The sequence below is a fragment of the Gracilinanus agilis genome, chromosome 2 (genome assembly GCF_016433145.1).
Source record: "Gracilinanus agilis isolate LMUSP501 chromosome 2, AgileGrace, whole genome shotgun sequence".
NCBI lineage: Eukaryota > Metazoa > Chordata > Mammalia > Didelphimorphia > Didelphidae > Gracilinanus > Gracilinanus agilis.
In genome coordinates this window covers 509,254,988-509,273,018 of record NC_058131.1, presented here as the reverse complement: position 1 = coordinate 509,273,018, position 18,031 = coordinate 509,254,988, and the positions used below count along the sequence as shown (strand labels likewise).

General features: G+C 34.6%; 1 protein-coding gene across 2 annotated transcripts in view; it reads right to left on the bottom strand.

Moving 5' to 3' along the window:
- Positions 1-17,322, bottom strand: part of TC2N (tandem C2 domains, nuclear) — a 41,179-nt gene extending 23,857 nt beyond the window's left edge. For both annotated transcript variants that reach the window (XM_044662148.1, XM_044662149.1), the window contains exons 1-7: positions 17,249-17,322; positions 13,038-13,261; positions 5,384-5,551; positions 3,576-3,667; positions 1,624-1,699; positions 814-914; positions 102-218 (exon numbers count right to left, since the gene is read on the bottom strand). In XM_044662148.1, coding sequence (XP_044518083.1) covers positions 102-218; positions 814-914; positions 1,624-1,699; positions 3,576-3,667; positions 5,384-5,551; positions 13,038-13,261; positions 17,249-17,322 — 852 coding nt within the window. The remainder of the gene's footprint in view (positions 1-101; positions 219-813; positions 915-1,623; positions 1,700-3,575; positions 3,668-5,383; positions 5,552-13,037; positions 13,262-17,248) is intronic.
- Positions 17,323-18,031: the final 709 nt, after the last annotated feature.

Genomic DNA, 18,031 nt, shown 5'->3' with positions numbered 1-18,031 from the left:
ACAAATTACTCTTTCACTTATTCCCACATTTGATTATGGGTGCAACAGAAAAAACATGAATAACAAAATAATGAAATTTAACAAACATGGTGGCCACTTACACTGGATCCTTCTTTGGCTGAAGATTTGAAATGTACTGGTTTGGGCAAAGTTAATATTCCTTTTATAGAAATAGTAGGGTTTTCTCCATAATTGGAAGACCAACTCAAATCTCTGCACTAAAACATTCAAAATGGAGTTTTTTTAGGAATCATCAAGAATATAAATGTGTAATTCATATTTAATACCCTAACTCTGTGTCACAGGTATAGCCATAAGAAAAATATATTCAAAATTAATTAAACTAAGGATTTTTTATCTTTTCCATATTAAAACAATAAGGAAGAAAGTATATACTCATTTTGCTGAAGTACAAATATAAACCATAGGAAAGAAACACAAACAGTTCGGGAACTTGCTATGTGCCTTAATAGATAAATTATAAGTAGTTAACAAATTAAATAACATTCCATGGGTCACAGAGTTAATAAATGTCAGAGGCAAAATTTGAACCCAGGTCTTCCTAACTCCAGGCTCAACAGTCTGTCTATGATGGTTCTGCAGATCAACCATATAACACAGTAAATAAATACAATAAAATTAGAATAATTTACAAGTTTGAATAGTTTTGCAGAATATCATGAAAAAAGATAACTTCCACAAATAGGCATCTGAACCTGTTATTTTTTATAATAGAAAACCATGAGGGGATAATTAATAGTATGTCAGAATTAATTTTATAACAAAGGTAGGAAATCAACTATGTTCAATTACCTGTAAAATTGTGATCCAGATCTGCTCTGCTGAAGAATTATAGAACAATTTTATGTTCAATCTTCCAAAATCTCTTTCATCTCCAGATAATGTGATTGTATCTAAAATGAGAAACTACAAATGAAGTTTGAAATGCCATCCAAAAATTCAGGTTATATAAGCTCTGATTTTATCCACTCTTATTTTCCTGAGCATGCACTTCTCCTATTAGAAAGTAAGGTCCTAGAGGGGAGGGATTTTCTTTGGGTTTGTATTTGTAAATGTAAAGGCCTGTTCCTTTTGCTTTTCTTTAAAAACCCATTTTTAACACAATACTCATATAGAAACCCTTAATAAATTATTGTTCCTTTGTCTTGTTTTCTAGATATCTCAGTTGTTCAAAAAGAAAAAAAAAGCTGTCATTAAAAAAACTAAAATCACACAATAGAATTTGTTTTCAAAAGACCTAAAAGTTAAGGAGATATACAAGGAAATCTTAAAAATGCAGTGAAAGGAATGTATTAGAAAGGACCAAGAAATTAACTTCTGAATTAGTATTTCTGTGACACTAGAATTCATGGTTCAGAACCTCCATCAAAAACTTAACACGACCAGCAAAAACATTCATTTGATGATGTTGCATGAGTATAGGAGTCAGGAGTCTAAAAGCAGAATAGATTCTATGGGCCATAAGATCACCCATAACCTTGGGGATACTCCTACATATAAAGCTTTCCTTCTCACCCTACTCCCACTACATCACAAGTAGTTTTTAATTATTATTATTTGAAACTGACCCAGTGACATAAGAAATCAAGTTATATTCTTTACCTAGGCTTCGAGTACTGCCTTGAGAATTCTTCCTTGAAGATGAACTGCTTGGTACACTAGACATGGAATCATATCTCTACAAAGAAAAAAATTTCATTATTCAAAAACTTCAACAAATTCTAAAGGTCTAAAGAGAAAACATGTCACTTGCTTCTAGTTCCATACTGCAAATAAACTAATTTGTGAAGTCAGCAGTCAGAATTTCTTACTTTTAGAGACACTAAAGGACTACCTCACCAAATTTATCACTCAGTTATGGCAATTAGGGGTGGTTCAGAGAAACCACTTTACCTAAAATGATAGCATTTACATTGTTACTAAATAATTTATTTTTTTATTAATAATTGATAATATTTACATAGCACTTTAAGGTTTATGAAGTCCTTTTTGCACACATTATTTCTTGTGATCATCATAGCAACCCTGGAGATAATAATGTATTAGTATCTCATTTTAAAGATGAAGAAGCTGAGACTCAAAGAGATTAAACAGCTTGCTCGTGGTCACAGAACAGAGCTAACAAGTGTCAGAGACAGAATTTGACCTATATTTCTCCTGATTCCAAATTCAGTGCTCAAAAACAGTTTCTCATTTTTATTAAATGGAAAACATGTTTCATGCTTAGTTCAGCTTTATCACAAGAAGAAATAAAATTAAGCTAAAGCCAATAATAATAATACGTAACAAAAAATGTAGAGAAAACCAAAACTTCTTCCAGAGTACTAAAGTGCCCTAAAATTGTTAGCCATACATAAAATTGAGTAACTTTAAGACAATGGACCTTATTCTCTATTTAAATAAATATATAGGGTTTTTTGAGGGGGGGGAAGAGAACAGACTTATGACCAGCACTAGGAATTTTCAGTAATGAATTTCCTTTATCAATACAAGTTTGTACCTTCTCTGAAATTTATAATCTTAAGAGAGTTGCCTCTATATACAAAATATAGAAAAATGAAATTGTTTAGATTTTTGGTATTCAATAGCAATATTGTTTCTTGGTGTCTAAAATGGTACCCAGTGGAAATACTTTATCCAATGAAATGACTATTTTTTTATCCAGAGTTATGTTTAAAGATAAAAGGTCAGTGAGATAAATTTCAGCCAAAGGTTTAAATTCCAGGCAATTCAAACTTCCCTAAGTATATACCAAAAAAGAAATAGGAGATTCAAGAAAAGAAGAATATTTTTAGTTTTCAATTGAAAACTTATTTATAGCCAAGTTCTTTGTAGGGGCAAAAAGTTAAAAAATGATGAGATATCCATCAATTGGGGAATGGCTGAACAAATTATGATATCTGATGGTGATGGAATACTATTGTGCTGAGAGGAATAAAGAACTGGAGGAATTCCATGTGAACTGGAATAACCTCTAGGAATTGATGCAGAGAGAAAGGAGCAGAACCAGAACACTGTATACAGAGATTGCTACATTATGGCACAATCAAATGTAATAGACTTTTCTACTAGCAGCAGTGCAATGATCCAGGACAATCTAGAGGAATTTATGAGAAAGAACATTACATCCAGAGAAAGAACTGTGAGAACAGAAACACAGAAGAAAAACATGATCAATCACATAGGGGATGTGACTGGGGTTTTGGTGTCAAAAGATCACTCTATTGCAAATATGAATAACAAGGAACTAGGTTTTGAACAACGATACAAGTAAAATCCAGTTGAGCTGCTCACCAGCTCCAGGAGGGGGGAGCAAGGAGGGGTGGAAAAAATCATGAATCACGGAACCATGGAAAAATATTCTAAATTTAAAAAAAAATACTTCTTGAAATGATGTATCTTAATAGTTCCTACATTGAAACAAAAAAAAATCAAAGAAAGATTCCATCATGATTTATTGTCCCATTGCAATTTGCTATACCTTATAAACTCCTGGAATTATTGAATTTAAAAGTCAATTAATAGAACAAATTTAGTGCATTTTAACAACTTACTTGCATGAATCGTTGTGATGAACCCGTAAGATCAAACATAGATTTACTTAGTCCAGGGGAACCAGGAGTTTTAGGATTCCTTAAGTCACAAACTGTAAAGAGAAGTAAATAAAATTTTATTTAGCTCATGAAGGAAACATGGGCTTTCGTGTTACTGACTTGATAAATGGGACCTTCTGGAAAAAAATTATTTTTCTGGGTTTAGTTTGATTAATTTGATTGAACCATCTGTTGCAGAGAACAAAGAGGCAAAAAATAACATCAAGGATTAGATAAGATTCTCCCAATCCAGTCAACATAAACTTTGGCAAACAGTCCCTTCATAGTGTGCAAATGAGGAGTCATGAAAAATATAAGAAACCAAAAAGAGCAAAGTTTTATAATATTAATTGAAAGCCTTGCATCTGAATAACATTAATACTTTCTTTGATGAGAGAATCAAAAGGCACTGGATATGGCAAACTATAAAATCTCCAAAAAATGAAATCAACTGCATATTAATAGATAGGAAAGTACTGGTAACCAGTGTGGAAACAATTTTTTTTAATTAGCTGTATGTATACAAGCAAAGCTATGACCACTGAGAATAATAGTCAAAATCAATGACAAATTACAAAACAAGACAACTTCATGTCAAAACTGAGGTTCAGTGAAGTTAAATGACTTGCTGTGCTTCCACAGCTAGAAAATGTGAAAGATAAGATTTGAAACCAGGATCCAATTCTCTTGACTCCAAACATTACAAGAGTAAATGCTTATGCTACCACATTTTTGGAAGTTAAAACATAATAATGTGCATATAAACTCCTTTGCAAACCTTAAATTACTAAATGTCTGCTATTATTATAATTAGGTCATAGATTGATATGTCCTTGAAAATAAGCTAGAATTTTATAAATAAGGCGAGTACAGATAAGAGTTAGGAAATTAAGTAGCAAAGGTTATATTTTACAAAAATTCACCTTTACAACAACAAAATTGAAAATTTCCATCTTCTATTATATAATATCTACTTCCTTTGTTTACACTAACCAAAAGGTTTGTAAAGTAATCAAAATGTAACAGATGTTATTTCTACTATAAAGTGCTATGCAACAAAAGAGAACATTAACATTTCTGCAGAAGGATTTATAAATAAATACACTATACTATTAAAACAAAGATTCCTGCTTTCTTTTTTTTTAAACCCTTAACTTCTGTGTATTGGCTCATAGGTGAAAGAGTGGTAAGGGTGGGCAATGGGGGTCAAGTGACTTGCCCAGGGTCACACAGCTGGGAAGTGTCTGAGGCCGGATTTGAACGTAGGACCTCCCGTCTCTAGGCCTGTCTCTCAATCCACTGAGCTACCCAGCTGCCCCCAAAACAAAGATTCTTTTTATCGAGGAAAATCAAAATTAACTGAGATTTACCCATATTACATGGTTTATCACACATAAAAAATGTCATAGAATCAGAAATTTAGAGCTAGAAAGGCTCTTGGAGGTCCATCTAGTCCAACTTGATTTTACAGAAGAAACTGAGTTCCAAAGAAGTTAAAAGACTTGTCAAAAGTCATAGATACTGGTAGCAAATGGCAAAACTAGCCCTAGAATCCAAGGTCTCTGGATCCAAAGTCATTAGAATTTTCCACATTGCCATGCTGCCTTGAAAGTACTAAATTACTAAATAAAAACATCTTTTTTAATTACACCTAAGCAATAATGACTTTTTAAACTTCATTTCTGACAAGAATGTAGCTGCATAATACTGATTTAGTTTCTATATGTGCTGGAAGAACAGAGTAAAGATAGCAGAACTTTACTTCCTACCTGACCCATACAGTCTCAGAGCTTCAGAATTAGGAGGAAATCGCCTACTTAAGTCAGGTGAAACATGTTGATGCATAAAGACTGGATTATATATGTCATAGTTAGATCCATCCAAGGGTGAACTGCAAAGTTCTGTTTTTCGATCTCTAAAGGAGGCTCTGACAGAACCTGAAAAACACAATGTTTAGAAATATACAACATTAAAAGTACTATACATAGGCACACCCCATCAAATAATTGGTTCTATAAAAACACAACTTCAAGTGAAACAAGAGTAGAATGAGACAGAGAGAAAGAAAGAAAGGAAAATTCAGGAATTTTTTTAGACTAGTTTATTTGTACATTTGTCCTCCATCACAGTTGGGGAAGTCATAATCCATCTCTCCAGAGGAACAAAACAATCAAAAAGTGTCGTGGAGTTGTATTTTATGTTGGGATTAAGGTCTAAAGTCCACATAATTAGTTTTTTAAAGGATATAGTCAGAAATACTCTTAAAAATAGCTTAGGGGGGCAGCTGGGTAGCTCAGTGGAGTGAGAGTCAGGCCTAGAGACAGGAGGTCCTAGGTTCAAACCCGGCCTCAGCCACTTCCCAGCTGTGTGACCCTGGGCAAGTCACTTGATCCCCATTGCCCACCCTTACCACTCTTCCACCCATGAGACAATATACCGAATACAAGGGTTTAAAAAAAAATAGCTTAGAAGAGGGCAGAACCAAAATGGTGAATTAGAGGCAACTCAGCTGAACTCTCTCAATATTCCCCTCCAAACAGCTTTAAAATAAAGCACCAAATCAAATTTTGGAGCATCAGTACCAATAAAAGGTCCATGTAAGAATTTCTTGACCTAAGTAAATTCAGGACATCAGCAAAAGTTTGTGACACTGGAATGAAAGCCTGTCTGGAGCTCACATATGTGGCAGCAGCAACAGTGGCCAGAGCAGCAGCAGCTTTGGTAGTGCTCAGCCTAGAGACAGTGGGGGAGGGAGGGAGGGAGAGGAGGGGAAGGATTAGGCAACTAGTCAGAAATTATAGGGGACCCTTGGCTGGCATTGCATTCAGCTGGAACTGATTAGCAACTATAGCTCATAAGCAGTTCTGAGTTGTAGCTCTAGAGTAGAGAAGAATACTAGGAGTCAGTAACAAGGGAGCAGAGGCCCTGGTCACAATATCAAGGCAAAGAGGAGTGCTATCACTTGTGACTTCAGGGGACCAGAAGCCCTTCTTGGAAAAAGACAAGAATAGAATGTAGGTCAAGAGAGCAGTGAACACACCCCTCCCCGAAGCACACCATCTTGGAAGACCAAAAACTTTCAAAACCCCAAACTAATTCTGAAAACAGCAGCATGGAAAAGCCTAAAGGTTTGGACAGTGCTTCCCCACTACCCAGGTGAACAAAGCCCAACTATAGCATCAATTTCTAAGTCAAGAAATAGATTAGAAAAAATGAACAAACAACAATTTGGTCCTAAAATGGTACTGCAGTGGCAGGGAAGACCAAGGCACAAATTCAGAAGACAACAAGGAAAATTGCTATATACAAAAGCTATCAAAGAAAAATGCTAATTGGTCCCAGCTCAACAAGAACTCCTGGGAAAGTTCAAGGAAGAGATGAGTGGAATGATAGTGGAAAAAATAGGAAAAGAAAAGGGAGTATTGTCAGAAAATTATGAAAAGAAAATTAACAGCTTGGTAAGAGAGGCACAAAAATTCACTAAAGAAAAGAACTTCTTAAAAAAAACAGAATTGGTCAAATGAAAAAAGAGATATGAAATTTCATTGAAGAAAATAATCTCTAAAAAATTAGAATGGGCAAATGGGAGCTAATTATTTGACAGGACATCAAGAAACAGTAAAACAGTCAAAAGAATGAAGAAAATGTGAAATATCTCAATGGAAAAACAACTGGCCTAGAAAATAGACCAAGAGGAAATAATCTAAGAATTACTAGATTACCTCAAAGCCATAATCAAAAAAAGACCCTAGACATCATTTTTCACCAAAGTATTAAGAAAAACTGCCTCAATATCTTAAATTCAGAGGATAACATCCACTGATCACCTCCTGAGATACCTAATTCAAAACTCCTAAGAATATTATAAGCCCAATTCCAGAGCAACCAGGTTGAAGAGCAAATACTTCAAACATCCAGAAAAAAAATTCAAATATTGTTGGGCCACATTCAGGATCAAACAAGATTCAGCAGCTTCCACATTAAAGAAGCAGAGGGCTTTGAATATGATATTCCAAAAGGCAAGGAAGCTAGAAAAAATAACCTATCAAAACTGAGTATAATCCTTCAGGGGGGGATGAACATTTAATGAAATATAGGACTTTCAAGCATTCCTGCTGACAAGACCAGAATGAGCCTTTTTGTAAATAGAAGAATGCAAATACAGATGTTTAATAACAGCTAACAGAAAAACTGAAAATTAGAGCTAAACCTACCATGGAAATGTAATTATATTATTATAATATATTATAATGATACATATCATTACATAGCTGTCTTTTCTTCTTGTTTCACCAAAGAAAACAAAAGGTACTTAGCAGGGTCTAGAGCTCAACAGGAATAGTACAAAAAATAAGGATAGGTTGCCCTTCTTAGTAGCCTCAACAGAATGACTACACTGTGGGGAGGAAGATGAGATTCTAGAATCTCACTGTGTCCATCATAAGGATCTAAGATTTTGACGAGGGGAGCAACAGATTCATATGTGTTTTCTCACTTCAAAGCATAGGTTTATTGAGTGAACACTGCAACAATTTAAACTGTTGTTTTTCTCTGTCTCTGTTTTCCTCAAGTGTATATAATTGAATTTAAATAAGTGGAATGAAATAATGTATGCGGTAACTCCATTGTACTGAGCCATAGAACACAGTAGGGAAGGAAAAAAATTAGAAATGGAGCTTAGGAATTCAAAAACAAATTATTCAGATCTCCCCTTTTTCAAATAAGAGTAGAAGAAACAGTGGGACAGTGAATTTTATCTTGCAAAAGTTGGGCTATAAATGTAAACCACTTAAAGCTTCCTCATTTCCCACTTTTCCTGTGGTTTCCAGAAGCAGCTAGATTATTGTAAATGCTAACAACATGACTCTTATAAATGCAGCTGCTTATCAGTGAAATATTTACATAAAGTACTTGACATTTCTCCAATATTTAATAGTCCAAGTTAAAAAAGAAAAGAAAAACTCAAAATAGGCAGCAAAGCCAAGAAGTTGAGTTGGAAATGACTAATCTAAGAGGAAATCTTGACTTTAGGGTATGGTTTGGATATAATGCACTAGTTACTGGTGAATTACACTAGCCTGGTAACTTTATAAAGGAGTATGCTTGTAAAAATTTTTGTTACATAAAAGTCAATCTTTGATACTCATCAGTTTAAATAATTTTGACTAGTTAATTATCATAAATTTCAAGAATGATAGGAAAAAAAACCTTAGGAACCAACAATCTTCTTCAATAAGAAAAACTCAAAGGGTAGAAATTCACTTTCACAAGACAGTTCAGCTACTCACTTGTAAAGTATAGTTTTATAGAGTTGGCTGAGGCAATGAGAGGTTAAAGAACTGGCTATGGGCACAAAGTATCTGTTAAAGGTAGAACTTGAACCAAAATCTTCCTGAATGCAAGGATGTTCCTCCATCTTGTATGTCTTACTGCCTCTCATCATGCAATTTGAACATTTACTATACCTACTACATGCAAAAGGTATTGATAGAGATAAAAAGAAAACTAGTTCCTGACATTAAAAAACTTACAATATATTGAATCTTGATAAGAATTACCAAATAGAAATTCATGAGAGGTACCCAACATAAATGGCCACTGAGCTATAATAATTTTCAGCCACTTGAAAAGTGAAAGTAGAATTATTCTAAGGTTGTGCCTGATGAAAATTAAGGTAAGATTATATTATTTATTAATAATATTTCTATGAATTCATTGATTCCCTCAAACTCTAGCCTCTAAGGGTCAGGCAGTTTCTCTCAAGGACTTAACTGAGTAAGGCACTCACTCATATCTCAAGGCATTTAACTAGGCAGAGACCCTTGTTTGTCTTTTTTTAAAGGGACAGCAAAAACCTCTACTCTTTATTAAAAAAGAATCCAACCTCCCCAAGGGCTTGGCAAGCACATGCCCTTTTGTCCTTGCCAGACTTTCATCTAGATTTGCGGTGATTTGGTCTACAACAGGGGAAAGAACTAGTGAAAGCTCAATTGAGACAACATATTTTTCTATCTAAAAATTGCTAGAGAAAGCTGGGTTTCACAAACTAGCTGATATTCCATTTCTTCAAGTACCAGAGAAGAGTGGGTCAGCCACATTTCTCTAGCTTGGTAAAGCTGTAGGGATCCACTCACCTGAAAAGTAGTCCTTCCCCTCCCTATGATGATGTATTGGGGGAGTAGTTGAGATCTCTAAGTCTATCTCCACTTTTTTTTAATTATTATTAGACATTTATTAATATTCGTTTTTAACCTGTTTACATACTTTATGCCCCTACTTTCCCCTTTCCACTGGTTGTAATATGTGTCTTTGTTCAGGGTCTATTTCCCATTCATGTCCGCCTCAGCCCATGCCTATCTCCACTTTAAAATATCCACCAATCAGGACTGCCAGGAGAGTTCCAAATTATTTACTATCAGGCCAATCAGAAGGAAGACACAACTCATATTTGTCAACTTCCTGTTCTGTGGTCTTTCGCAGAACTAGATGTGATTAATCCATCCTTTATTAATAAATTGCATGCCCCTATTAACAAACAATGTTATACTCAGAGAAATGACCTCATTTTAAATATAGGTTAAAATAAATTGATGGATTAAAATAGTTATCTGTAAATATTTATTCTGACCTCTCAACTTACTTGATTCTAAAATATCACAAATCCTTTTTAATAAGGGAACAACGATGAGAAAATTAAGTATCCAAAATGTTAAACAGAGAGGGAAATAATTAAGGATATGATCCTAGCAAGTTCAACAAAACCTAGACAAGCCTTAGCATACATTTCTAAATTGTTTCCTTCCATTCACTTATGAATCCAGTTTCTTCCTACAAACTACTGCTAAAATCACTACTATCAAACTTTCTAACATCCATAAGATTCTAATATTGGTAAAATACAGATGGCATCACAAATACATTTATGATGTGTCCTATAGAAGATTTATACAAGCAATAAGATAGCAGACTAGACTTTTTCTCCAAACCCCATGACTTCTCAAACCTCTTCAAAACAGAAATTCTGCACCAAAGATAAAGCAATTTCAGCTATTTCCATGGTCTAAGACACCCACTATCCAAAAGAAGGGTAAAAAAAAACTAAAACAGGGACTGAGACTCACTGACCTTGAGTTTATTCAGTATCCCAACCCCATCCACCAGCAGCAAGGCCAAACTAGCAGGGACACAACATGGATTTACAAAATAACCTATCCTTATACTCCATTCCCCACTTCCTCTTTCCAGTGCCATTGAGATCCCAGCTTTAGGTGTGGGAAGTCTATTCAACCAGCTTTGCCATATTCTTCAGGAGAAAAGGCCTCCTGGGGGGCTGCAGCCTGGAATGCTGCAAGGTTCTGAACTGCCAGTTCTACAGGCTGAGACTGAGGGATACAGAGAGTAACAAAGGTCACCAAAACAGGATATATTACATGTGTAATGGCCTAAAGCCTTCCACCAAGCCTGAGGGAAAGAGCCCAGCATCTAGCTGAGGCCATTTATGACCACCCAAAAGTCACTACTAAGGGTGATGTTGAGTAAGTAAATTATCTTTTGAGCTTCAGTTTTTTATCTGTAAAACAGGGATAGGATGATTAAGCTTAGACCATGCATTACAGAGGTTCTCTGTTATGACCTCCAATAAGGGGGGGAACTTACCACCTTTTGAGGCAGACAATTCTACTTTTTGGAGAGCTTTTGTTCATATGTTTTCCTGACATTAGCCTGTATTTGCCACTTTGTGATTTCCACTCATTGCTCTTATTTCTGATTCTGAAGTCAAACAGAACAAGTCTAATCATTCTCTACATGACAGTTCTTCAAAAACTTGAAAATAGTTATCAACTGCCCCTTAATTGTTTGCCTTTTTAAACTAAATACCACCAGTTTCTTTAACCACGCTTTCAGGCAATTCAGTAGCCTGACTGACCCCCTCTAAATACTTAGTGAGCAATGTCATTCTTAAACTATGGCGAATAGTTTAAGGACATTGATCAACAATATTTCAGAAGAGGTCTGGCAAGGGAGAAGTACAGTGGCCTTGTAATAATTCCCTGTTCTTGGAAGCTATGCCTATCAATACCACGCAAGACCACATTAGCCTTTTTGGTTGCCACATCACATTGCTAACTCATATTGGGCTTTATAATCCACTAAAACTCCACAACAAATTCTATTTAAAAATGTCTCTCCAACTTTAAACTTGTAAAGTTTGGGATTTTTTGTACCTAAATCTAAGACCTTTGAAAGCAGGGATTGTTTTCTTTTTTCTGTCTTTGAATCTCCAGTGCACGAGCCCTGGGACATAGTAGGTGCTTAATAAATATTTGCTGACTGATTCATCCTTATTAAATATCATTTTATAAGATTCAACCTAATGCTCTAGCCTGTCAAGTTCTTTTTTGGATCTTGATGATTCTGTCATCTTAGTATGTTAGCTACCCTTCCAAAATTTATATCATTTACAAATTTAATGAGATTGTCACTTATGCCTTTATCTAAATCACTGATAAAAGAAAATGTTAGACAGCATAAGGCAAAGCACATATTCCTATGGTGAGACCACCTACTATACTGACTTGAAACTATAGGAAACTACTCTCCCAGTCAAATATCCAAATATTTCAGAATTCATTTTAATTGTATTATCATCGAGTCCACATCTCTCCATCCTCTCCTCAAGAACAGTAAGATACTTTACCAAAAGCTTTGCTAAAAAGCAGACAAACTATCGCCACCACATTTCTCTCATCTATTAGTTTAATGATTCCATGAAAAGAAAAGTTAACAAGTTGTGTCATGTGATCATCTTTTCTTAAGGAAGTCATGCTGGCTCTTGGTAATCACTTTATCTCATTTTAGATATTCATTATTTAAGAATCTACTCTAGAATTGTTGCAAGAATAGAAGTCAAATTCACTGACCTATTAAAGGTAAGATTCTGCTCTCCTCCTTTATATGAAACTGAGACATTTACCCATGATAAGTCAAGTTTACTGACCTACTGAAATGAAGATTCTGTTCTCCCCTTTTTTTAAAAAATTGGGACATTTGTCCTTCTCCAATCTGGTGATTCTTCTATTTTCTATTATCTTTAAAATATAACTTGATAGTTGCTCAAATCAAATTTGCTATCCTTTCTGTAAATTTTCACTGGAAAAGGCTTACAATTAATGGAAGGAGTACAATACAATGGAAATAGAACTGGCTCTGTAGTCATAGGACACGGGTTCAAATCCCACCTCAAAAGCTTACAACCCCCTTAGGTTCTATTTCCTTTTATATAAAATGGGCAGATTGTACTACACATCCTTTGAGGATCTTCTCAGCTCTAGATCTGTGCTCCTAGGAATGTAAAAATAATAACAATATCCACACCTAAATATTATACTGTGAACTTCTAATTTATGTTATTTTGCCATTTACCTTGAAGTTCCTCCATATGTGAGGGAGTTGCTTGAGTCTTGGGTTGAATATAAGATAATTTAAATCTGGGCACAACAAAGGGTACTTCTTTGCCATCAGATGGAATTTTAGAAAGGAGATAATCCTCAGTACAACCAACCTGACGTTTAACACACACTGAAGACATTGGAGGTAGACACGTAATATTTTGTCCATTTGGAGCTGCTGCTTTAGAGTCTTTTTCTGGGGAAGCTGTAAGCAAATAATAAAAATGATAATAAAAAGAACAATAAATATACATGTATTTATACATAATAATACAAAGTTATGTAGTGTCTCTAAGACATAGAGGACAGAGTGCTAGGTTTAGATGGAAAGACCTGGGTTCAAATCTTGCCTCTGATATTCTCTGTATAACCACTAGGCAAATCCTTTAACTTATCCATACCTTTTTCAGACAACTCCCTAAATACATATTCCTACTAAATCTATAGGAATTGGTAGAGAAATTCCCCCCATGCTGATTCATAGATCTTTTACATATTACCATAATTCAAAAAGTCTTGTTCCAATTTAGAAATACTCTACCCTCCAAATCCCACTATTCCTCTTTATTTCCTTGTTTTAAATTGTTTCACATTTCCTCCTGCCAATCTGCTCATCCTCATTACAAGGCCAATGGGGACTCAAATCATACATTTTAGATTTCCCTCAAACTATCCCAACTTAAAATATTCTATATCATTTATAAGTGGAAGGTGATAGACCTATGTCAGATCACATGTCCCAATTCCTGGATCAGCAAAAATGGTCACCTTATACGGTAACCTCATGTATCCTTAAAAGAATTGGAGAAGAAATTTATCATTTAAGAAAGTCCCTTTAGACTTTTATATACCTTCATCTGCCATAACTTTCCTCCTATATTTGTTCTTAGAGGGAAGAAAACTGGTTTCTCTTTGAGTAAATTTTATACTGTTTTAGGACCATCTGTCACATCTAGCTATACATCCCAATTTAATTCACCCATTGATTCCATTGTAAAGTCGGCATGAGAAGTAAAATTGTTCATTTTAAAGCCTCCACTCTAGGGGCTCCAAGTGCAATAAATCAACAGTATTTTTATGGCAGTCAAAATTAGATAATACCTCCTTGGGCTGCAGTAAATGAGACATATTCTCCAGATTTGGAGAGGTAGCAGTCACTTTGTTCTGAACCGGTCATATCATCAATGGAGCATGCAGTTCAGTTCTAAATAGCATATTTTTGGAACAACATTGATAAATAGAAGATTATCTAGTGAAGAGTGACAAGTCAGACCCCATAAATAGTAGCTGAAGGAATCAGGGATGGTTAGCCCAGAAAAGATAGTTTTAGCTAAATATTTAAGAGATTGTCATGGGAAATAGACTTAGACTATACGGTGCATTTAGGTAAAAGCCTGGCACATGGTAAGCTCTTAAATGTTTGTTGACTGACTTATTTGATTTATGTGTATGAATAACAAAGGAGCTAAGAACAATGGGTAGAAAGTAACAAAGAGGGAACTATAAGCCTCATTTGAGGAAAAAAAACCTTCTTAATAATTATGGCTATCTAAAAAATAGAATAGGCTGCTTCAAGATGCAGCAAATGACCCTCATTGAAAACTGTTAAGATGAGGCCATTTGTTGGATGTTTTAAGGTAGCCAAGGTGATATGTAGATAAGAGTGCTGAACTTGAAGTCCAAAAGTTCAAATCCTGGCTCAGACAGTAATGGTACGACTATAGGCAAATCACTTAAACTTCTACTTGCCTTAGCTTCCTTACCTGTAAAATGAGGCTAATAATAATATCTACCTCCCAGTTTTGTTATGAAGATAAAATAAGAAGCCATATGTAAAACACTTTGCAAATCTTAGAACATTATTTAAATACTACCTATTATCATTATGTTCTATAACTACAGGTTGAATTAGATAGCCTCTGAAGTTCTTTCCAGATCTAAGTTTCAGTGAATTGGAAAGGAAAAGGAAGAAATAACTATAAATTCATCCACTCTTTTAGAGCTGGTTGTGAGTCAAGAAAAATATTCAATAGCCTCTTTGGAAAAAAAAAGCTTTATCTGGTACTATTATCAACAAGTATTTCTAAAATAACTTTTGAAGATTTACAAGAATTCTAACAGGTGTTTTTTTTAACAAAGAGTTCTTACTTCAAAACAATAAGAAAAGAAATGCAAATCAAAACAACCCTGACATTTCATCTCACAGCCTGAAAATAGGCAAAAATGGCCTAAAAATAGCAACAGTCAATATTGGAAGGATTGTAGAACAGGCACACAAATACCTTATTGGTAGAGCTTTGAATTGGTAAAAAACATTTCAAAAAGAAATTTGGAATTGTGCAATTAAAGTGGCAACAATGTCCATACTCTTTGAACCAGAGATTTCATTATTTGAAACAGAGACTCCTTATACCTCAAGGAATGCCTTTTAATGGGCCTTATTTCCCAAATCTCATACTCCCATATATACTACACTGGTTTTTATTTATTTCAACTTATTTCTGAAAGGAAGCTCTGAAGCTGGCTCTTTCTAATGGGAAATGTTTGATTCTGCCTGGATCCTGCATAGGGTGCAAAGGTGGGGAGGTCTCCCTTATTCTATGTGCCAGAGCCTCCCTGCACAGCTTTGCCACTTTCAATCCCTTTTTCTCCAGACCCCCTAATGACAGACCTGAGTAATCTCCCCTGGAGAGGCACAGTGGGTTTCTGCAATGACCTTGTACTGGTATGTTTAATCCAATATTCTCAGACGTCACCAGGGAGCACCTGGTGTGAAAAGAGTCAGCAGGAAGGTCTTGTTATGAGGCCAAGCAAACAGTATTTGATGGGGGTAGTAAGGGAATGAGTTCTCTGAGCCTCCTGCTAATCTCTTTACAGGGGAAAAAAAGGACAAGTCAAGCTTCTGAAGTAAGCAGGGTCAAGAAAATAATATACACAGCATATTACATATAATCTAAACAGTAACTAAGCAATGCAAATGAAAAGAATAATTGCATACCAAAAAAAACAAAATTAAATATAATAACATTATTAAGATTAAGCAGGACCTAAATTAAGAGATATGAGAAAACACCTGAACCTTCCCTTTTGTGAGGGTGGGAGGTCCTCAAATGTTACACATTGCACATGTTTTAGGACTTTTTCCGTGTATTGATCAATTGTACTGTTTTTTTTTCTCTCTAAAAAGTACTATTTATAATATGGAATGGCTTTCTGAGATTAATTCTGAGATGGAAGGTAAAGGTTTTTAAAAATAAAATAAAGGATTCTATCACTGCAAAAATTCTAAGAACCATGATTTTGGACTGAAAGAAAAAATATACACAAAATGAAATGCCAGTTTTGTGTGACTAATAATGACTCAAGATCACAAGTTAATTTATACCACACAGTTCTAACCTAACTATTCAAAAACATTTTTGCATAGGGAAAAATTACTATAAGTGGAACATGATGAATTAAGTCATAGTAACTTGAGATAAATGAGAATCTAAGATTCCTTTCTTCTCAATTTCTTCCCCAAAAGGAATCTATGGATTCTGAACCAACAATTTGGACATACTGTCTGGAAAAGAAAATAACATTAGGTTTCTCAACCTAGTCCATAAAACCTTTTTAAATTATAAAAAGTACATTGAACTATAATACTATGCAATGTAGACACAATTTATGACATTGCTTCTATGGAAAAAGCCTTCTACACAGTAACTAGGGACATCAGGAACAGAGCTTCTTTAATAGGCATAGCCCAACACAAAGACTCTCCCTATCAACCATTGACAACAGGCAAAGCATTTAAGCTCCCCTGCATCTGTGTCCACCATAGGTGGCTCCCCAGGTAGGTAGGGAGAGCATTTCTGGTAACAGTGGTTCCCTTTGGGGTTCTGTCAGTGACAAGGGCTGTGAAGATTTTATCAATTAAAAAAAAGAATTTCCAATGGCAATTTATACAGGAAGGGCAATGAATTTTCTAGTCATAGCCAAAGAAGAGAGTATTAACCATGTTAACTGCCAAGGTGATTCCTTTAATATTCATGTTTTCTAGGTCCTTAAGTCAAGTGTTTGAAAGTAAAGGACTACTTTAATTTGTTTACTAACAATATTAGTAAGTCTTTAGTAATATATACCAATTAGTATTAACAATAATTGATATTAAGCTTAATAATAATAGTTATAGCTTTATATATCTCATAGCTATATTTTTCCATCTCACCATAGAAACAGCCTCTGCAGCAGCTTTTTATAAATTCTGTTGCCATTACTTTTAAAATCCAGTCTCATAGCAATAAAAACAAAGTTCCAAATGTAAATTTATCTGTTGGTAGAAATAAAAAAGAAACCAAAATGACAATACTTAATTATTAACTCATCAATCCATCCATAAGTATTAATGAAGTGGCAATTATATGCCAAAGATGATGGTAGGCACTAAGAATACAAGTACAAAAGAAACAATCCCTCCTACTTGCAATGAGTTTATATTCTAATATTTTAACATATAAAATACATAAAGGTTATTGTTAAATAAGCCATATCTATACTTTGGAAGCATGGTGAAGATTTTAAGGTCAATGCCTTTAAAAAATTAAGAGCACTTTCTTTGTGCCCCTTCTAGAATTCTATAAGCTTTTCCTCCTAATAAATTATTGATAGTTTTACTTACTGAAAGTCATCAAAATGTTGTCTTGATATTAAAACTGAAAAAAATAGTGGGAGAAAACTCTGTCTTCCTTGCTTTTATAAAGCTATTTGAACCTAAATCCACTTCTAGGGTCAAAATGGAAAGATAATAAGGCCTTAGCAGAAATATGTAGAAATGACCCTCTTTTCCTACACATGTCTAGATCACAGAAGAAAAACCTACCAGAGAGAGGGACCGATGCTTCCTTTTCTTGAAGGGAAGTGAATTCTACCCATTCTATTAAAGAAAAATAAAGAAGAAAAATGTAAGTTGATTGACAAATAAGA